This window comes from Gallinula chloropus, assembly GCF_964237585.1.
Source record: "Gallinula chloropus genome assembly, chromosome: 11".
In the NCBI taxonomy this organism is placed as follows: domain Eukaryota; kingdom Metazoa; phylum Chordata; class Aves; order Gruiformes; family Rallidae; genus Gallinula; species Gallinula chloropus.
This window is the reverse complement of record NC_140096.1, coordinates 18,097,868-18,119,282: the sequence shown is the minus strand read 5'-3', so window position 1 is coordinate 18,119,282 and position 21,415 is coordinate 18,097,868. Positions and strand designations below refer to the sequence as shown.

The 21,415-nt window shown below is 39.2% G+C and overlaps 1 protein-coding gene across 1 annotated transcript in view; it reads right to left on the bottom strand.

The window, feature by feature from the left end:
• AFF2 (ALF transcription elongation factor 2) overlaps window positions 1-21,415 on the bottom strand; it is a gene marked incomplete at its 5' end in the record, with an annotated part of 336,961 nt that overhangs the window by 57,740 nt on the left and 257,806 nt on the right. Inside the window, one exon of the mRNA XM_084269157.1 lies at window positions 14,943-14,980. Within this exon, the coding sequence (XP_084125283.1) occupies window positions 14,943-14,980 (38 nt within the window). The remainder of the gene's footprint in view (window positions 1-14,942; window positions 14,981-21,415) is intronic.

The following is a 21,415-nucleotide window of genomic DNA, read 5'->3' as shown; positions in this document are numbered from 1 at the left end:
CAAGGTGCTTCCAGGTGTGTTCTATGGTATCCACACAGATGCTGAGGAAGATTGCTGCTGAACAGGGATTAGAAAATGTTCTTGTTAGCTCCTAATATTTAATTCCACAGAAATATTTATCTCATTGGAAGATACCAGCAAGACAAAAATCCTTAGAAGCATAACTAATGTCCTGTAGTTTGGGCTTCCTGTATCTAGACATTTGTATCTGTCTGTCTATGTATGTATGCATGTATCTATCTATCTACATACAGATCTATATAAGTGAGACCTATACACCCGGAGACATTGGAGCATATGGTGCTTGTGTCACACACTGAAAATTTTGCCTCACTTTTGCACCTCATATCTTTTTTCACCAGATTAAAATTTTTGGTGTGCTGAAATATATATGTTTTTCTATTTATTTTTTCCCCCAAATTTTTAATACAAAGCATCCTGGGCTGTTTGTGGTCAAAACCATCTTTGTCCTGTGCACACGTAGGTAGTGTACACAACTGCAGCACTACAGAAGTCACATTTCAGAACAGTCATTAAGGTACTGTATCCTCTGGGTCAGCTGAGAATAAACTCAAAGTAAAGTTGGCAAGAACTATTTTGTGATTTCCTCTGTGAAATATTTCAACAAGGTCTTACAGAATCAACTAAACATTCCCAAAGCAAATTAAGCAGATGACATTAACCTTCCCTCTTGACTTCATGCCCTGAAACATTGAATGTAGACTTTGCCAGGGTCAGATTCCCAGCTTCACTGAAGCTACAGTGACTGAAAACCACTGCTTGTCAGCAGAATAAGAATAAACAATGCTCTATCAAGGAGGGACTCAACATCCTGGTTTTGAGAGCACCACTTTACAAAGCAGCACACTGTCTGCAGTGACAGGAAAGCCATTGGCACTACCAACCTGCAAACTTTGTTCAAGAGAATTTACAAGCACGAGTCTCTTTCTTCCTAATGCCTTTGTCTGGATATACTGGCTGGCTGTCTTATTTTAGGAAATCACACTCCAATTATGCTTCTTAAAATAACCAGACAGACAGAGCATAAGAAGTTTACCTTTAAGATTTAAAAACTTTATGCAAATACACCGAGAGGAGATGGAACAATCCAAAACACACAATGTTGTTTTTCTGTGGCTATTCTAGACAAACATTAGCAATACACTTTTCAATGTCGGTATCAATATCAAAAGACTGGAAAATCTTAAAACACTGAAAGACCATCTGTGCACACTAGCAACTGCCAAATTTGCAACTGTGGTTTCTTCCCCGCTAATTCCATATTTTCCTGATAGATTAATGGGCGCCATTTATCCAGAATAAATAAATGTGGAAGGCCCGCCTTCCCCCTTCACTGCACCTCATCATTTTACTGATTTCCACCAGACCACTGAGCACATTAATGCAAGTAAACCACTGTCTGGATTCAAAAATTATCACATTTGGTAGAGAAGGAATGCTTGGCATTGCTAGTCTCTTTACAGACTCAGAAGTCCTTGAAGTTAAAAAGAAATACATTCAGAGAACTCCAGACCACAAACAACACAGATAAATGGCAATTGAAGGATTTTTCTTTCCTTTTTCCTGACTAAAATGTAACCTATGTGCAGAAAAGCATCAATATTTTACACACACTACTCCTGTTTCACCATGTGTGTTCGTCTCGTTATTTCTTTTGAGAGGCACATCAGACACATATATTTAGACTTCTAGTTTGCTAATTTATGCCAGCTAGTGCAAAATTATAGGGTTGAGAATAAAGTTGCAAAATCAAACTGCTTCGAAGGAAAAAAAATCTACTATATACAGTAGGACTTCCACAATCCACAATTTGCTAATCTTGCCCCTTAGTAATTTGCATTCCTGCATGCACACCCATGCATGCACAAACATGCATATTTCACAGGTTTAATAGGAGAACCGTATTTTAATGAGCTCTCATACTATTCAGATTAGTAGCTGTGCTACCACATATCTAATAGTGTGCTTAATCTCAAAAGTCTAACTACATATATCTAACACATTATCTACCACTTGGATGATTTTCTTTTATGTTCATGGGGTGCTAATTGCAAATTTGGAATGGAAATAGTACATAATCTTGTTAAACACATTTCTTTGAGAGGAAGAGATATGCCTCTGCTGTATGTCTGCTGTCCCCATTCACTCTAGCTCCAGGTTTTGCTCAGAGGTATAAGCTGATAAAGCCTGTCGGTGCATTTGCTGACATATCTTATCCTGAATGACATTATCATGGAGTATTATATCTAAAAAAAAAAATAATAAATTGCTAAGGACTGTGCATCCCATTGGCAAGACACAAGCCTGCCACATACAAAGAGAAGCACTCCATGGTTTTGTAGGAGGACAGCACAGAACTGCTGCCGTGCAAGCTCTGATGGGGATGTCTGTTGAAGTTCTTTGCTACTTTGTTAAGAGCCTCCATTGTCTCTTCCTCCTTGTAAATACACCTTAGGTTAAAAACAAAGCCTGGAAATTCTTTCAAGTGAAGCTCTCTAATCCTAAACCATGGAGAGGAAGGTAGAGTAGCGTAGGTTTACCTTGAGCACACAAACATAGCAGGTGAGACATTTTTGGTTATATTTCTACTAAGTTGCATTCCACTACTTAATATACTATTGTTTCCAGTGAGATAAATCAGCAAGAAGGTTAAATTAACCTAAAAAAAATTACCATAAAAATCAAGCTAAAAATGTAATCTTTCCAAGATGCTTTTCCAAATCTTACTTATTTTTCTAGATACAGACAAGAGGCAGCAGTCTTATTCTTTATTTGTTCCAGACAGTTTTTGAAAGCCTGGACTATATTGGAAACCCTTCTGGTTTTCTTCTGTATTCTGTGCTGGATTTATTTCCTATTTGTTTAATTTTTGCATATGTAAAATTATTGGTTTTGGTGGAATTTATTTATATTTACATCAGTATGACAAGTGGACTCAATCATAGATATCCATATTAAACAGAAACTTTAATTATTACTTAACTAATAAACTCTGAGATGACTCAAATGAAAGCTTAATGGGGCTTAGGTGGACTTAAGCAGATGATGAAGTATTTTCTGAAATGGGGTTATTTCCTGAAAACCGTTTGTGGCTTTTACAACCCTGGCTGGGTCTAAAATGACAAACACCAAGCTGTAACATTTCAGAAGTTGAAGAAATAATATATTCACAGCCTTAGAAACACACTGTACCTTCTTGTTCATGCACATAGTGGCAACGTCATCATTTTGAAGGGAACTGGTTATTCAGTTAAATAAATATATCAAGGGATAGGAAGGAGAAAAAAAAATCCAACAACCCAGAAGGCAGTTTAAAAAAAATAAAATCTTGTCCAAAACCCATGGAAGTCCTCAGTTATAGCTTCTCCGGGATTTTATGAAGGGAAAAAAGCTTGACTCCTTTGAGCCAATACTGTTTACTGTTGCTGCAATGAAAATTCTAATTTTGTGCTCTAATGAACACAAAACGATCCATAGTCAACCTTGGCAAAACTTATAATGAGTGTGTAATTGAAGTGACTTTGTCACATTAAAAAAATATTCCACAAAATTGTAGGAAACTGCCAAGAAATAAAACTATGGGATGGGCAGTCTTGGATATGTGATACAGACAGCCAGACCATCTTTGCTGCTTGGTACATTTTGGGCTTACAAAGCTGTGAAACATTTGTCTGCAGTCACTCTTCTTGCAGCATATTAAAACTAATTGTGAATTACAGCAAGTGCTTTGTCATCGAGGTGTGACCCAGAATTTCCTTTCTAAAATCACTTTCTTTACACTGTCTGGCACAATCCATATCCATGGGAGGTGCTACATGGTAAGCTGCCAGGTGAATCTTAACGTACAGGTTGTGTGGCACAGGTGGATCTTCAGAGTTCCTCCATTTAGGACACCTTATGGAAAAGACACCAAAGAACTGAGATTGCAGCCCACTGAGGAGGATGTAGCTTCAAGCACTGGCATGGGTAGAAGATTTCCAAACCAGGAGATTTCTCTAGAAATATCCCTGACAGAGCTGGTAGACACTTTGTATGTGCTCACCATGATGCACATTGTGGGCTGTTTACTCTTTGAGTCTCTCCCCACCATTTCCTATACCCTGACCTCCAGGAAGTCCCATGCCTTTGTCCCCCAGTGCACTGGAGCACTTGGCTCCCTCCATCTGCCTGTATAGATGCCTCTCCAATGCCCAGAGGCAGGGGATGAGCCGATGGAGAGAAGGTAAATACCATGAAAGAAGCAGTTCTGTGTCAGTGAAGCATGTTACTATTTAACAGCTGCAATACTGAAGTACAGAGGGATCAATTAATATTAAAAGTCCAAATTATCCTCTGATGTAACTCCACTTGCACAGAATTTGACTTTAAATATCATACTTCTGTTTTCAAATATGATTGAAAAATATTTTCTATTTCCTTAGTACAACAAGGACTCCAGTGAGGACCTGGGTAAGTGCTGTGAAGAATGCTAATACCACCCTCAAATGCAATACTAAAGTTTTTATTCTGAGTATTCCTGAATGGTCTGGGGTTGGGGCACCTAAGCATCTTTAGGAGAAATAAATAAAGAAATATATAACCTCTCCCTGTTCAGTGTGGTAAGATTTTTTCCCAGCGATCAGTATTTCAGAAGACTTTTCACAGAGCTCTTTCACTTGAAAGACAAATCTGATTCGACATGAAGTTCCATTACGAAGAAACTGTTACATGTGATGACACTGGTTATTGAAAATTGAAATGAAGTGAGAGGAAGCTAACACCAACTTGTATGAAATTCTGCTGTCTTTGAATGACACAGGGAACTCAATATATCTAATCATCAAAGTGAAGCCCATTGGGAACCGAACTACAGTCGTATTGCAGAAGGTTGCTACTTGATTGCTAGACCCAAAAGTGCTAAGCCATATGCCACTTATTTCTGTGTCTAAATAGCTTACTATGATTGATGCTGAGGATGGCTCTCCTCTTTGCAGTGAAACAATCATGAAGACAACAGGAATTAGGAAAGAGTATACAGATTATTTGTTACAATCCTAATTTTTAACCCCGTCAGTTCCTGGAGCCTAATGTAATTTATTCTTTAATAAATTCAGTCCATGCTCTTCCCCCCCCCCCCAGCAGAACTTCAGCTTTTACGCAGACCTCAGCTTGCAAGCTGCATTTGGCATTTTTCTCTCTTGCTACTGTTGGTGTGTGGCCCGATGAGCCTGATTAGAAGGGCCTGGTGTTGGCCTTGACTGTAATAATTTTTCCTGCCTTCTTAAGAAATCTTTTTTTTTTCCGCCATCCTTTGCCAATCTCCTTGATTTTTCTCCCTCGCTCGTCTGTCTCTCTGAATCAGCCTTTTCCCAGCACTCCTCCAGCATCCCCACACTCAAAGTCGCTCCAAGGTCAGCGCAGGGCCCTGGTACGCGGGCGCTCCACGTGTCCCTCCTCCCAGCTGGAGGCAAAATGCACTCTGTTTACAATATGCTCAGTTTCCACTTGACAAGGCCTGGAAGCCGCTACACACATCTGAACTTAGGTCCCATAGTTAGAGAGAGCGCAGTGCTGTCAAGACATGGCCCGTTTCTGCAATTAAAGAGCCAGCAAACTGGCAGGGTCTGATGGATGAGCCGATACTGGAACATACATTACATCTGTAACGCGAGAGCTCCGCGACTCAACGCAGCCCCGACACACAGCACAAAACAAAAATCAGCTCCGACATTACAAGCACCCCTGCTCCAACTATGCTAATGTCTTCTTTCATCCATGATCTTTGCAAGTCACATAGCATTATGGTAAAGTGTTCTGCACTTAAAGGAATATCTGCGGCTTCCCTGCCACTATTAATAAAAATATTTAATGCTCTTGTTAGGAGGCGCAATTTGATTACTGAACTGTTATCCAACAAATCCTGAAAACAATTCAAAGTAAATTTCCCTAATATGTCTATTTTTCTATCCTGCCAGAAGGGTTGCTAATGAATTTGCTGCTTGAATGCACAGACAGATTGGGAACTATAACTGTGCTGGCCTGGGCAACATGGCACTGGCACCAAAAACCTATTTGTACCCATGCAAAGTTCTCTCTAGAGTATGTCTCTCATCCAGAGGTGATTTTCCAATAAAATCAGCCTCGATTATTGCAAGCGCAGGAGCAATCCCTGAGGGAGTATATCAGGCAATTCAATACTAGGAAATGTTGTACTAGGCAAAATTAACCTTGTAGCAGTGTTATTTCCTGAAACATTATCTAGCTTTTGCCTTTCTTTCGTATTCATCGATCCTAAATGACTGGATTTTTTTCTTCTACTTCTCTCACTTAGCACAAGATCATTATTGTTTTGTACTTGTATTTAAAAAAAAATGCTTGAAAGACACCTGTTTTTCTTTTCTTCCACTTACTGCCAAAGGAAAGGAGTGTTTGCTGTATGGCAGGCACTTTTATATATATATAAAAGCTGATAACAAGGAGGACCACCTTTATTCTGCCCTGTTTTCATGACCCTGTAAGGCAGAGGAAGCCTACCAGATAGAGTACCATGAGGCTACCAGACAGAAAGAGCAAGACAACTTCATTCTCTCTTCTCACACCATGGAAAAAATAGGAGAAATGCCAGGAAAGTAGTGGAGTTTGCAGTCCAAGAGAGCAGACACAGGCCTATAGATTTCAAAGATACTGGCAACAGCCTCAGTTAAATCCCACTGCCTGGTAATTTTATTCACTGCCTCTTACCAGGCTCTCTAAGGCAGGGATCTTCATCTGGAGAGTGGCGAGCACATGCTAGAGTCTAAATAAACCATACATACACTGACACTCCTTACAGTTTTTCTCTGGTTATTTATCTTCCAGCAGCACGAAAAAGGCATAACAGCGAAATTCAGGGGTATGACCTCCGAAGGCTGGTTCCTATGAGGGATTCAGACAGCTGTCCTAAAACTAGCAGAACAGGCACTCCTGTTTATACCAAGATTAGGCCCCCTCCTTCAGTTTTTCTAGCACTTTTTTTCCTTGGTTGCAGTATCTTAATTGCTCAGGACATTTTTAAAGCATTAAGGGCCACAGGTAGTTGGAAAACAGCTGTTACTTAATACAATGCCCAAAGCAAATACTCAGAACTGTTTGAATAAACACTTAAAAATAATACCAGGAAGACAAGTATAAAATCTAAAATGATCAAAACTGCATTATGAGTGAGGAGAGAACGTGTACTCCTTTGATCAATAACAAATATATGCTAAAAGTGGAAAAAAAATATTGACCTTAACTCACTTTTTCTGTCACAAGAAGGAATCAGGCAATTAAAAAAAAGGTTTTGTTTGGCTCAAACTTTCACTTTCTCTCAACTTCTAAAAACTAACCTAAATTTAACCTTGAAAAGCTGTATCACAGAGAAGGTATAAAAATGCTGTTTTAAAAAAATAACCTAAGTGACCAGTTAAAATGAAAATACTTGGGTTTGTCCAGCTCCGAGACTCCTGGCAAATTTGACACAAACTGGCATGCACATGTCTCTGTAAATAAAAATACATGAAAGAGATTGTTTCCTTAGCTGTCTGAAGTTCTGTGATGGCTCCTGAGCAACCTGCCTGGCTTAGCAGCTGAGGGGTGCCTCGTGGCTGGATACAGCCAGCGGTGCTTGGTATTGATGGTGCGTGCTCAGATTTGTAAGAGATTAGATGAATGAGCTCTCAGAGTCTGTTCATCTCATTGTCTTGTAAGCAAACATTGTGCACTACACAGGACGTGTGGTAATTTAACCATCTCCTATAAATTATACAATCAAGTCGGAAGCATTTCACTATAAAAATGTATTGCGCCCATTTGAAAAATGCCTGTTCTCTCCAGGTACCTGTTGTGGTGGTAGCTGAAAACCTTAATAAAGCACAAACTATTTTATATTCCAGGACTTAGCCAGTGTGACTCATTTGTACAGTTTTAAGCCCAAACAAACTGCAAGTCAACTAAATTATAACTTATTACCACAGGCTACAGACTTTTAATACATTCTGTGGTTGGAACAGGACTGATTTACTGTTTTGGGCCCTGCCAGTAGTTATCATGCATCATTTCCCTAGAAATAAAAATAGCCCTACTGTGGTTATCCTTTGGACTGATAAAAATATATCTAACAAGATGTGTCAGAGGAACAAATTCAGAAAATAAAGGTAAAATATTAAATAGAGTTATTATTTTATGTCCAAAGTACTACATCTTCCAGCTGCCGTGATGACTTTGGAATAAAGGAAAAGGCACTGCAAAAAAGGAAAAAAAGATCTAAAGGAGCAATTGATCTCTGATAAAACCACATGGGGATAGCTGAATTGTCAGAGCTTTGCAAGAGTCAAAATTTACATAAAAATCAGTATTTAGGGATTAATGTGATATCATCAAAAAGGATTTAATATGTACGTTTCTTTGCAAACAGTTTAAAAGCGGCAGTTCTCTAATCCATTTCCAACACTAACCTTTAACTTGTAAGAGTAAAATAATCCCTCGCAACATTTCTAGAGTTCACATTCTGCTGAGGAAATATAGCCACTCCCCTCCTCCCCTCTCCTCCCAGTTAAACTCATTGGAAACCAGCAGGAGCGTATGGGTGTTGGTTTTCATGGTGACACTTCAGGTGCTGACCCTGCTGAATACTGCATGTCCATACCATGTGGCCCAGCTTGCAGAATTGGTGGCATATGGGGTTTTTGTGAATTTTTAGAGGGACTTAATTGCTGGTGCAATAAACTGATCCCACTGACCAAACTCCCCATTCTGCAGATGCCTAAGTGGACAGCCTAGGAGGATCAGGGGCTAAAGAACATTGTCTATAATTGCCTGTAATCAGGCTTTTTCCTGGATTTCTACCGGGGATTTGAGTGCTTTTGCATGGTAGACTTAGAGTATTAAAGCATAAATATGAATGGATTTCTTTGAGAAATGAATATGGGGAGGCCGTTTAGGCACTGTGTTGTAATGGATTTTTAGAATTAAATGAATTGGTGCTGCCTGATTTAATAGTTCACCAGCAATAGTCTGATGAGAAACAACGGGAAGGTTTGGAAGCAGAGACTAACAGGTGGTGGTGTGGAAATTGCTTGGGAGTTTTACTGAAAATGAGAGTTATAGCAGGTTGGGGCTTTTTGTACCTTTAAAAGTGGTTTGAGTCCTTAAGCAAATGTCCTTTAGGTGCACATACACAAATGTCCATAGCCACTTGTGGTCCAAAGGTGCCTATGCATGCGCCTATATATGTACACGTACACGTATATCTGCGTAGGTACAGCCATCCTCCGATACAGCTATCCATAAACGGGAGGCCTTTTAAACCCATACATGACATAGGACAGGAGAGACCCTGCATTGGAAGAGCTGAGTCTGTGTATCAACGGCACACCGCCCCTTCCACCCCTCTATTGGTTACAAGTGCATGATTTGACAGGTTAAAAACAAACCAACCTTCAGCCCTAGCCCACTGGCCTGCACTTTTGCCAACGGGAGCGCAAGATCTGTTTATGGTTACTGCTATTGCAGCATACATTAACTGACCCTCGGAGGCTGACCTGCCTGCCCTCCCGCTTAGTGAGTCAATAAGAAAATCCTCTGGCTCCGCATGACTTGCTTAGACCTCAGACCTTCCATACAGAATAAGGTCTATCCAGGGAGGCAAAAACAAGGTGCCACTCCAGCTGGTAAAACAAAGATATTTTTAAAGTGCAGTCAGTAGAAACAGTCACTCCTATTCCATGTATAATCAAGGATGAAAAGGCCACGAAAAATACCACTGCGCTTTGCAAATGAGAGGTCAATAGAAATGTCAAGATATCAAATGTTAATGGATTGCATTTCCAATGATGGTTGGGACAGAAAACCCTACCCAGTCAGATGCCCTTCCGAGGAGAAGACGAGTTTTACGGCAGGAAAAGACAATAAACACCAGAAGTATTTCTGGTTAACAAACTTGTGGTTGATGGAAAACAAATATATTTTGAAAATATAAAAAGCAGTGGGATTTTAACACAAGCTATAATCCCCAAACATGTATCTGGAAGTCATTAAGCATACAGCAAATTTAAGCATATGCAGGTGTTTGGGGAAAATGCCATTGCTTTCTATTGAAGATTTTTAATGGGACTATAAAAGCAGAGTATAAAGGACACTCAAGGAAGGCAATGTTTTCTTCCCTGAAGCCAGAAGTCAATTCCGATATTCTCACAGTTCTATGGCAGGCTATGGACTACTTGGACCACACTTAAAAGCATTTGTTTTCCATTTTAGAAATCTAATTTCTCTCTTACAAAACTGTTGCAGTTGGTAGCGTTGGATGGCAGCAGGTTTAGCCAAATCATTCTTTCACCTGCCCACATTTTCCCAAGGAATCCATTTGGCAATTTTCACAAAGGACATCAGAGGAATTTCTTTAGAGTCCTTAGTCAGAAGGGCACTACCATGGAAAGAACTCATCTCTTTAATATGGAAAACAGGGAAAAGAAACTATTTATCATCCTAACCACTGTCTGTGCCCAACTAGTAGACCCACAGCCTTCCTTTCCCAACTGCAGAGACTTGCTCTGTATCTATATTAGCTCACTGGTGGGCCCACACACTAAAGAGGGAAAGCAGCAGTATTAAGTCGATTTCGAGTGGGAAGACTCCTTGGTCTATACAACAGAGATACATAATGTCAGGAAAGAACAGTGAGTAAGCATTTGCTCTTTTGTGTATGAATAACTACTTGTGTGGATTCCAGTGAATATATGAGGGAAAAGGTTTAAAACAAACCAGACAGTGTATTTTCACGCAGTATGGTGCTCAATGCCACAACTATAAGCGTTTCAAAAGAGAGTTTGCATGGAGTTTAAGTCCATTGGTACCTCCTAAACATGGGATGTGCAGTTATGGAAGTGTAAGAAGCTGTGTGCAGGTAGGTGGGAGGACACCTCCCTAATCGTTGTTCTTCCCCCACCTTCTACTCCTGGCAGAGATAAAGCACCTGGTTTGGCTGACCTTCAGTCTACATTAACTTACAGCCTACCAAGCATATTTGTACTCGCGAGTGAGGCCCAGATCTGAGGGGATCCTACAGCTCAACCCACTGTTAAAAAACAAGTGATGAGGTCCAGGTGAACATGAACAGGTCTTATGTGGAGTATCTGAGAGAAATGGGGCTGTTCAGCCTGGATAAAAGGTTGGGGGGAGACCTAATTTCTCTCCACAACTACATGAAAAGAGGTTGTAGCCAGGTGGGTGTTGGTCTCTTCTCCCAAATAAGAAGTGATGGGATGAGAGGAAATGGCCTCGAGTTGTGCCAGTGGAGGTTTAAGTGGACATAAGAAAAATTTCCTTCATCAAAAGGGTTAGAACAGGCTGCCCAGGACAGTGGTTGAGTTACCATTTGTGGGCGTATTTTAAAAATGTGTAGATGTGGTGCTTAGGGACACAGATTATGGCACTTCTGGGTTAGTGGTAGGACTTAATAAACAAAAAAGGTCTTTCCCAAACAAAATGGTTCTATGATTCTATGAACATGATTCCTCTAGGCTGTATGTTGACGTGTGCTCCCTTTGCCTACTCAAGTCTGGAAAAAAAAGGGAAGAGTGATCATCAATTTGGTTTTGGTACAAAGCTGATACTGAATTTGAACGATATCTCTGGTCTCCACCTCTTCCATCACATCACCAGGTATAAAGAAGATTATTTCCTCTGGATGTGTCCTACTTCAAAACCATTTTTCATGCAACAGCTCTTCAGAAATTGTCAACCCTTCAGCAGATAACATTTAAGTCATATGCCCTCTTTCAGACTTGGGGTAGGAAAAGCATGGTAAATAAAGTGTCTAGGACTTTGCATCCAGGAACCCCCTTTTTTGCTACAGACTCTCAATGTAAATATGGATAAAAACAACGGAGAAAACAAGTGCTCCTTATATGACAAGGGTGGGAGAGGATAAGTAAGTTAAATGTAATGGATTCTGAAGTTATGTGGGCCACCTTAGTGCCACATAGAGTCAGAACAGGGTCTTACATGCTTGGAAAAGTAGCTTCACTATTAAAAAAAAAATCAGTTCTGTAGACACAAGACTTCTTAGCTATATTCTGTGTGCTTATTTATAGTAATATTATCTAAGATGATGCTACCTGTACATAATTATAAGTTCCTATGGTTGTGTTTCTTGCACAAAATACAAGCAGCATAAAATTAAGAGCAACTATTCTGAAAAAGCCACCTGCATCTACTTTGGCCGTCAGAAAGTTCACACCAGTTAGTCTAAGCACCTACAGACACTTGGACATTAAGAAACCAGCTGCTTTTCTGCTTTACTGAGCTATAGTAAGGAAACTTCCTTATTTTTTCCCCCCTCTCTAAGTGTTACATTCTGGAGGGATTCAACACAGCAAAAAAGAAGAGTAAACTTACTCCCAAACATTAAACCAGCACATAAATAAACTAAGTAAGGAAAAGTAAATAGACTGTTTCTACAGAAATCTTTGTCATGCTCCTAAACTAATATGATAAATAGTGGCACTATTAGGCCCTGTCCAAGGACTCTAGATAATCCATAGTCTTTAAAAAGGAGTGGTTTCTGATTCCAGTTTTGGGACACAAGAAATAAGTCAGCACAACATAAAAACAAGGAATCTTTTTATGCTAATGACAACTGCGAATATTTTTTATATATATATATTTATACATGTAAAATATATAGATCTTGTAACAGATGTCAAATGCAGTTAGATTCAACTCAACTTATTAGTGCATGGCTTTTAGCCAAAAGCAATTCGCATTTGCAGAAGTGTACTATCACATATGTCTTAATAACAGAAATGTGTTTTTAAAAATGTATGTGATAAGTCACATATGGTAGAAGGAATCTGTACAGCTTTCAGCCCTTATGACAATGGAAGCCACTAACTTTATTTTGCATAGCTGAAGAACATTAAAATTCAAGTGAATTTCTCTTTGACATTTGAGAACTACAAAAGCAACAACTAAAAGCTAGACAAGCCTGAGCCCAACTAAGTGTGGCTGTGGCGCTTCTAAAAATTCTCCATATCTACTACTGCTGTCTTAAAGGCACTACTCATACTTTTGCCCAGAGAGGTAATATTTTAGCATGCAATCATTGCTGTATATAGGTACCTTAAATAGTTACATGTCACTGAAAACTACTCGGCAGATTTTTCAGCTGTTTTGTTATGCAGAGTGTAATTAATATGTATAATGGATTCCCTAGGGTACTAATTGAAGCTGCCACCATGAACGTAGTCAGAGAAGTTAAACAACCAGTTGGGGGAAACATGACAGGGTGAAATATGCACATGTAGGTGGAAAGAGAGAGACTGTCCATCTGGCCTGCTTCCATTCCAAAATGTTACACTAACTCAAGTCCCATAAAGGAATGATTTAACCTAAATCACCTTCCCCCCTCCCCCAAATCTTTCTGGTGGATTAATTAGCCATCAGTGTCACATACACACTGTTTAATAACTACAAGGCTCAGTATCTCTCCTATATGTGGGAAAACTCAATTCAGTTGAGCCATTCCTGAGAATTTGACTGCAAATATTAAAAAAAAAAAAAAAATTGAATGAGTGATAAATGATCATTTGAGTTGTTCCCTAGGACTCTCACTACCTTGCAACTCCTGAATCTTCTAGAAGGTGAGGTGAAAACACAGCTCATTTCACACTCTCTATTAAACAACCAGCAGCTAACAATGACTAATTCAGCTTGCACTGAATTTGAACTAGCCCTATAGGCAAGAGAGGTCCCTTGTCTTATTAGAAGTTTCACGTGTTACCAGGTCCCCGCTGGATCTCGTTTCTAATTTTTATCAGACTGAATAAAAAGAGAGTGATTTATGACTATCTTGCATCTTGCCTAATCACTCTAAGGAGCATCCATACACCTTTTGCATTCACTTTATAAGATGTAAATGACAATACGTGATGGAAGCCAAGTGAGAAGTAGAATTGTATTCTTTTATGATGTGTGCTAAAACACAATGATTTGTGAGTCCTGTCAGTGCATGTTCTTACAAATACAAAATCACTCCAGTCCAAAAGCCAGCATGATCAGCAAACTGCTATGAAAATAACATTTTCTCTGTCTGTAACAGGAACATACAGTTACTGGGACTTAGTTAAACTGCAATGATCACCTACAATAGCTAAAAATATGTGTTTTATTGGGAAGTAAGAGCCCATTAAGACTGAAGTATTCATTATTTAAACAGAATCCCTGATTGCTGGTAGCTTTAAGGGAAAATGCCTTTTCTCAAACAGCCAGGACATCTATATAGCAACTTTCTTAATTCAATGATATATGGCTGAGTGTTGCTGCTAGTGCCCTAAGATTTAAGAACTTCTCATAAAATGCCCTGGAAATTGCTCCCTGGTAGCTTGCTCATCCTTCACAGAGCCCTACTGTAAAGAGCGGAAACATACGTGTGTGTATGGTGTGAGAAAGACACACACACAGAGTGAGAAAGAGCTCTTAATCAACAGGATGGCAAAGGCTTGATACATAGGTGCAAAATATTCCCATGTGTCTAGAAATCATTTGGCACATTCCTAGTTATTTCCCCCCTGTCAGACCTTCTCAAGGATTGCAATTAAAAATCATAATCTTTTTAGCATGTACAAACCTCCCCAAGGCTAGGAGCACTATGTATTGAGTATGATTGTGATATTATTTGGCAGCTATTCATAGACAACACATTAATTTATGGAAAGTGGATGAAACTTGGGGAGTGCAATCATTAGGGACACATGAGAAATCGAAGACTTTCCTCAATAATACTGACCTTTTTATAGCTATGATTAGGGGCAACTTGAATTCTATTATCTCTCTCATCGCCCTTCTCACTGTCTTAGTCTTTTCAGTGGTTGTATACAACAACTTTGTTAAACTTGTATTTTCAAATGGATATGAAAATAACTTACTTTACAGGAATGTTTCTCAATTTTGTCTTTTCAGCAGCCTGCAAACAGAAGAGGGGCGGGGAAAACAAACAATTAAGCAACACACCAAAGCACAACCAAGCCACAAGAAACATCAGGATGCTCTTCAGAAGCTCACACCTCAGCAGCCCACCACAACTGAAGCAGAGGACTGCAGGGGCTGAGCCCTCCCAGATGGTGCTACAGGTTTTGCATACTTCTGCCCCAGTTTGTGGTATCGGTGTGGTTTGTTTATTTGTAATGGCCATGAGTGTTTAGGAACCACTCAGTCAGGCAGATTACTTCATTTCCTGCTCTGAGGTCTGGCCCCTTTGTCACAAGCTATCTGTCCATATCTAGAAGAAGAAGAACAACAGGATAACATAGAGGGAAGAACAGACTCCATTTCCAAACCAGTTTTTATTCGCCAACAACAGAAAAGGGCAAGGGATGACCAAATGTTCAGATCAATTTCCCCTCGTGAAACCTTTGAGAAAACACACTCCAAATCACCTAAATGAGTAAATCTTTGGGCCTCTCGGCCTGCACCACCTCAGACATGGAGCCTGGTTCCAGTTTATTGCTGAACCCATTGATCTGTGTACAGTCCATTTATCATTCATGAAAAGAGCCAGTGATCTTCACAGTATATTAGAAGAAACAACTCAGATCATCTGTCAACGGCCCTCTTATTTCTGTTTCCCTCTCCACGGGGATTTCATCTCCTTCGATTCTTCTTGAATTAAAATGTTGCTAAGCAACACAGCTGGGGGCACCGATGGCAGAGCTGCGCCAGTCTATCACACTGGTTAAGCTGCTTGAGATTTCAGTGGAGATTTTTTTTTTTGTTTTAATGCTTCTGTGGCATAATTACGTAATCTGAGCCAAGCTTGCCTCCCTCCTCTGCTTTGTTTTTTAGAATAGGTAAATAACCTTCTAACGCAGGAGGGCTTGAAATATCACCTTCAGATAAACTCGTGCTGTCGTATCATTTCAGAGAATTCCTCCCAGTGTTTGCAGAACCAGACTGTAATAGATTTAAATGTGGGAAGCGGTCAGATGGTTAGTGAGATTACAAGCATGGATAGCGGTGAAAGGCAGAATTAAGACAACTGATCCATAAACTTGTTATACTAAGGAAAATTTTAGTGCTTAATTACCTTCAGAGATATTTTTATAAAGCCTACCAAAAATTGAAGAGAAGGGTTTTAGTGAGGAACTTTAGCCTCTGCTATGCAAGGGATGGGAATAAAATGGTTCCCACATAGGAACTGCTAATATTAGTGGTCCTGAAAAATGCTCACATAAGCCCTTGAGGAATTAAATCCTTTATGAAAACTGACTAACTTTTGAAACCTCTGGGACCTGCACAACTCGGTTCCAAATTCTGCCACAATGAATTTTCCTTTGGGCTCTACAATGGGGTTAGTTTTTCAAAATACCTATTGTTTTGGCACTTTTGCCTCCAATCATAGCAAAGATAAAAATCTATGTTTAAATCCACAGAAATCCCTAATAATGAGTTCAAAATTTGGGAGAAAGAATGAGACACTTGTATGAGCTACGATGGGGCAACAGCAACCTTCTGGGCTGGTTCCCAGTATGCAAAGAAAAACGTGTTTGTTTTATGTGAGTTATGTTTTCCATCTAAAGAATAAATCAATGAATGCACGACAAGAGACAATTATATTAATTGTACAGTAGGGTTGCTAAATAAAACACTTAAACCTCAGGAAATGCTAAGATTGCACAAGTAAGTGTTACAGACCCAAACCTAATTATGTCCTCTCAAACAAGCCTATGATGAAATGGGGTCCCTGCCTCATTAGTGAGATAATGTGAGTTGTGCATCTTTCCAATGATACTCTCCCCAATCTCCCTTTTTTCATCTGCCACGTGCAAATGAAGTCAGAAGCACGTTATTAAGAAATCTTTCTGAGTAATAAACTACATGTAACAACACACAAATGCTTAATTTAAAATGGATTATAATGCCATCAAAAATGGCATTTTGGTTTCCCAAGCCTCCCACTAAATGCCAAGTTTCAGTCCCATCCTGCAGGGAACCAGAATTATTTTTAAAACTCAAGAACAGCCTTCCACAAAGACAGAGGGGTTTTTTTGACTGTAAAGTGATATTTTGCTTGACCCTTCTATATGGTAAATAGCTGGACTATAACAATTCTGAGTTCAAGCATGTGAAACTTGCATCTAGATCAGGGTTTTTTTCCCCTGAATTATTCAAAATTCACTACAAAAACCCTGATGCCAAAATACCAATAAAGAAAACAGAAGTGGAGAGTGCCTAGGATCACAAGTGAATAATAAAAATGCAGTCGATTCTAATACAAAGTAAAGCAGAAGATATTCTGGAGAGCATGTGCGTGATGGTGTGAGCTAAACTGTTTACATGAAAGATTAAAGAAGATGAAGATATTTCAGGCAGTGAGAACTGGCAATGTCAAAGTCATAGAATATTAAAGAGCAGAGTCTAAACTGGGTGCTTGATTTCTAACTACTTAGCTACGTTGATGGCAACTGTTTACTCTGAAAGAAATGTGGCAGCTTTAGTAAGAAAGAATTATAGATATATATTATTTTCTTTGACCTGAACATTCTAGCACATCTTTCCTTCCATTTTTTTCATGGAGAATTTCCACATTATTTGCCCTTTGTTACTGGGTGAAGGCACTTTACTAGCTCTCAAGAAAAGGCAAGTGCTGGAGGGATAGTGTCCTTCACACACATCCTCAGTTATACAGAGGTTTAGATGAATACTGCAAATGCTCAGGTTAATTCATGTGACAGCCCATTTTAATGATGGAGAATCAAGCAACTGGTCATTTCCTATTACAAATGATTCAGTTTGCCCCTCCGTGGGACCACAGTGATGTTAAACACAGCAGAGACCTCATGTGAGGGATTCCATCTGAGAAAGAAATGCAGGATCTGGCCTTCTGCTTTTATTTTTCTTGTAGGTGTTGCTCATTCATTTTTCAAAGCGTATTTGTTGAGATATCATGAGCATGCCCAGTGGCAGAAGATAAAGGAAGGCAAAATCAAAGTGACATTGAGTAACTCTACACATTAAGCTTTGATGCAGAAACATATTGTTTGAAAATATTTGGTGTGCAGCAGGTCTGTCAATTAGAGCTAATTATTTTTCTCTGATCAGGAAGAATACAATCTTGTTTTAGGCAGGTTTCTTTGAAATGTACGTCTTTTATATAACTTCATTATAGGAAAATACTTCTTCCAAATTACTTTTTTTCTGGGCTGCTTAGCTATTGACTCAAATCATCTGTGTTGAGTAGTTCTCTCTGCTTTGATAATTAACTTTTGATCATTACTGAATTTAGCAGCTCTAGTCAGATGTGTTCATAGCCATCCTCCTCAACTATTTCAGTGTTCATCGCCTTTAATCTTTGAACAAAATGATCTCATTGAGCCTCCATCAGCCTCGCTACTCAGTTAATAATTCCTGTTTCTCATCTTCATGACTGAGCTTGATTTGTTTTAGTCTTGATGTGAGCTTTTGATTATTAATTTAAGATATTTCAAAGACAAACTTGTTTTAAGAGTTATCTTTTTTAATTTTATATTTCTAGGCATTTACAAGTAAGAAACTGGTTTTAACTCCACAACTATTCCTACACTTCATATATTAAAAGTATCATCTAGAAACAGAGCAGGTAGGAGGTCCCTAAAACATGATGCACGTGCCCTGAGTGGGAGATGATGCTGCTAAAGATTGGAATGAAATTCAACTGGTATAATGTAATATTCAATGGGTGTTAGGAGAATTACATCATGGGACCTTTGCTAATTTTGAGCTTGAAAATATGCATTAAAATAATTTAGGATGATTAGAAAATGGAAGCCAGAGTGAACTAGACAATCATTCCACTTTAAATTGTAATTTCCTTCTGATTTCTTTTTTTACAATTATGGCCTTTCCATAATTGTGCCTCTGCTCTCTAAGACCTTATTTCAACAGCTGACTCTAGCACTGGATAAGAAGGAAGAAGATGAAGAATACATGAAAAGCAGTAAAATACAAAGGATCATCCATCAGAGAGTACTTGCCCGGGGATGTTTTCCCATGACTTTTATAACTGTGAATGACTCTTACCTCTTATGTTGCATTACCCCTGATTTTGGTGCTATTTGTTTTGTTCAAGAACCACCTGCACGGTGCTTTATATCATCTGCAGCATGAATATACCCTCAAAGCTATTTTGTTAGCAGGTATTTATTACACAAAAGATTAATCATGGAAATAAGCATAAACTGCTTATAGACTGTGCAAAAGGACAGCTAAATGTAAAAAAATATGCTTTTCTTCATCACTATAAATTGTCAGACTGGCTTTTGGATAACAAGAACCAGAAGTATGCCAGTTACTGCAACTTTCCCACAACCCAAAGACCTGAGGAGAATCAGGCGACAAGACACTGACTCAAAAACACCAAAGGTAAATAATTGGCATCTGCAGAAGGCAAATTTGATTTTTGGTCAGGTGTTAAGGGGGAAGTGTCTGCTACACAAATAAAGTACATATTTTCCATCACATAACTGAAAATCCAGGATTCTAAGGGAAAAGTATTAACTTCAAGGAAATAAGATTAGACAAAAAAGTATTTTTTAAAAACACATCCTCAACCTCTTGCTTCAGAAGCACCAATCAGCTGCCCGAGGCATTCGGCAAGCCTCAAAGTGAGGGTGAGACAGATGCCATCTTCATGCCATCAAACACTCTGGCACTAGAAGCAAGGCCTTCATGCTTCAATTTTTTCAATGAGCTGCAGCAAATCTCATTTAGGTTGATCTCCTGCTTTCTAACCAGCTCCTATGCTTGGGTGAAGAGCTAAGTGACTGAACACAGGTTTCCAAACTACCATGCTGTTCTGCCCTCTACATAGAGAGGAGACACTTTGTAGGGTCCAATAAAAACAAACTTTTCACATCAGATGAGTTTTATATATATACACACACATCTTCATAGATTTGTCTTGGAAGTTATGCCATGCTCTTATACAGAATGCCTTACCTATGATTGTAAATAACCAACCAAAACCCACTACCTATTGACTGTACTGTATTGTGTTCTGATTCTGCAGTGAAACAGTTGGAAGAGAGAACGTGGTGTGAAGCAAACAAACCATCCAGAACTGTGGTGGGAATCAGAAAGCTCAACAATGAGTACGTGATGATACATGTATAAATATGTGTGCTGTGCTCCCTTTTTTTCTTTTCATTCTTTACTTCATTGGTTACACTCTCCTCTACCTGTCCCCTAATGTCAACAGAGGAGAATCTGTTTTTTCCTGCTAATTGCATTTGACATGAAGTTGGCAACCTTGCATTTGAGATTCTGTGTGTGATGTTCCGGGTCAGGCTCACCTCGAGGACAGAAAGACCAATGTTACTGTATGTAGGATCAAAAGCAGTGGTGAAGATACTCTCCTCATCATGCTGTATTTTGACAAAAAGGAATATTTCTCCTTCAGAAGCCAAACATGTGGGAGGGATCATCTAAGATCCACTTTTTGAAATATCAAGTCACCAAGCATGTGGTATCTACAAATCAGAATGGTTCATTGAACTCTCGCTGTGTAGGAACCACAGAGAGCTTCTTCTCATCATTGCTTTGAGCAATGCAGTAACCTTCATGGCTTCATAGAGAGATGCTCAAGAATACTTGAAATACTGGAAAATTAATTTCAGTTGGTGCTGTGGAAGCTGGATAAAATGAAAAACAAGAGTTCACGTGACCAAACCTAAACCAGTCTGTCTGGCTTAAGGAGTCACCTTCACCCTTGATGTAAGTGAACTGCTTTTAATTAAACAACACCATTTGGGCTTCTGTCATTATTTTTTCCTAAATGCCTACATTTTCATCAGGTCAAAGGTGGAAAACAAACTAAGGAAGAGTGCAATGAAAATCACAGCCACTTGCCTCACTTAAAGTACTATTTCATATTATTTTTTTAAGAAACAGAGAAAAAAGCTACACACACTGAGTGTGTACTATGCTTTGAGGGGACCTTTTCAAGACAAACTGCAACAGTTATCAGCCAGTGAACAAACTTTCCTCAAAGATAACTCATATAACGTGTACACCTAATTTAGGCACAGCCTGGACTTCAGTACCAATGTATCTTGACTGAAGAAGCTCAAAGCAGTGCTTTTCTTCCCCATTAATTTTGGTATAGGCTAGACTCTCAAAAATGCTTTTGAATAAGAAGCTGCTGTGGTGGTTCAGCCCCAGGCAGCAGCTGAGCTCCAAGCACCACTCGGTCATACATCCCTGGGAGAAGAACCAGACAACACCCCACAGACTGGGGTAAGGACAGTTACTGACATGGAACAACAGGAGCAACAACAGAGCCAGGCACAGAACACACAGAAATAAACAGGAAGTGCTGTACTAACCTGGCAAGGTGATAAGAGCACTGCACCAACTCAACAACAAA